This window comes from Quercus suber, unplaced genomic scaffold (genome assembly GCF_002906115.3).
Source record: "Quercus suber isolate HL8 unplaced genomic scaffold, Cork oak 2.0 scaffold_20, whole genome shotgun sequence".
Taxonomy (NCBI): Eukaryota; Viridiplantae; Streptophyta; class Magnoliopsida; order Fagales; family Fagaceae; genus Quercus; species Quercus suber.
In genome coordinates, this window is record NW_027069485.1 from 2,074 (window position 1) to 3,469 (window position 1,396).

Below are 1,396 nucleotides of genomic sequence, written 5' to 3' on the forward strand. Positions count from 1 at the left end.
ATAGTAACATTGATGCAAAAGTGGTAAAACAGAGGTCAAGAAGCCCATCAGAGAGCTGCCTAAATTAGGGACAAAATAGTAGACTACCTTAAAACAATGCAAAATGAACAAAATAACTAAAGCTCCAAACTTTAAGAGTATATATATATATATATATATACAAAAAAGTTATTTCTCATCAATTAATGACAACTTGTTGAAGGAACTTAATTACCTGGCTTAGCTTCTGGTTCAACACCTGGCTTAGCTGGTGGTTCAGCACCTGGTTTAGATTGTGAGTAATCGCACGTTGCTTGATTCAATTTGAGGTCATGACCACAAACTCCATTGGACTTGGTGCAGTTGTTACATGCTGAAGAATCCACCTTCAATTTCACATCAAATCCTTGTTTGACAGATTGCTCCAATTTTGACCAATCCAATGTGTCTAAGGACTGACTGTACCGAACTGGAATAATCACACTCGTTTCACAATTCTCATCAGGACCAAGAGCTCCCGGTTTCATGTGCACATCAAACAATGACCCAGTAGTTGTGGAGCAAGTGAGTTGCCTAGGGTGAGCTATCGAAGACAAAGCACAACCATAAGTTAGTGTAAGATTCTGAAAATTACCATTACCAAAATCAAAGAGTGTGGGATCTAAGGTAGTGTTTGTGAACTTTGGTGAACAAAAACCAGTCCAGTAGTCCTCCCTCGTAATTGTGAGTATCTGGGCACTGAGATTCACATCTAAGACACGGTAAGTCACGTTCATAATCTCCATGGTAGTAACATTTTCCATGCAATTGCGCTTCAGTCCTGGATAGCCACAACCAGTATAGTTTTCTCCCCAGAAAGGAAAGCTAATGTTGTTGATGTTTCCACAAGAGAAAATGTTTTTGCTACAGCTTGAGTATGAATCATCTTTGCAAAGAGAGAGATGAATGTTATTGATGAAAATGAAGAATATGAAAAATGAATAAACAAGAGAATTTGGAGAAGACGAGAGAAGCCAGGAATTCATTTCCTGAGAAGGGTCATGGCCCTTCATGGGAGCAGTAATGGTTGGGTTGAAGGAAAAAAAAAATAGGATCATAGGTTGTGGTGAAGGAAGCTATAGGAAAGTGCAGTGGTAGGACTTCTAGATTTTTATTGACTTAGTAATGTGATGAATGAATACTATTTCAATTTGTAGACTCACTCAACCTATTTTTGTAGAGTCATGTGATCATGTGATGAATACTACAAATTTAATTGTATAAACTTTACAACTGATACGATACTAATCACAAAAATTAATTGAAATATTAATTTATTACGTTATTTAAAGAGAGTTAATCATATTTTTTTGTCCTTTTAAACTTTTTGTAATAAAATGATTAAATTAGTAGTAAGTTTAAAATTTTTCATTTTTTT

At 35.5% G+C, this 1,396-nt stretch overlaps 1 protein-coding gene across 1 annotated transcript; it reads right to left on the reverse strand.

Moving 5' to 3' along the window:
- Positions 1-214: 214 nt before the first annotated feature.
- Positions 215-1,031, reverse strand: LOC136063229 (LEAF RUST 10 DISEASE-RESISTANCE LOCUS RECEPTOR-LIKE PROTEIN KINASE-like 1.3; the record flags this gene model as incomplete). The annotated part of the gene is made up of 1 exon (XM_065763279.1): positions 215-1,031. A coding segment is annotated over exon 1 (817 nt), but the record flags the coding sequence as incomplete, so codon positions are not given.
- Positions 1,032-1,396: the final 365 nt, after the last annotated feature.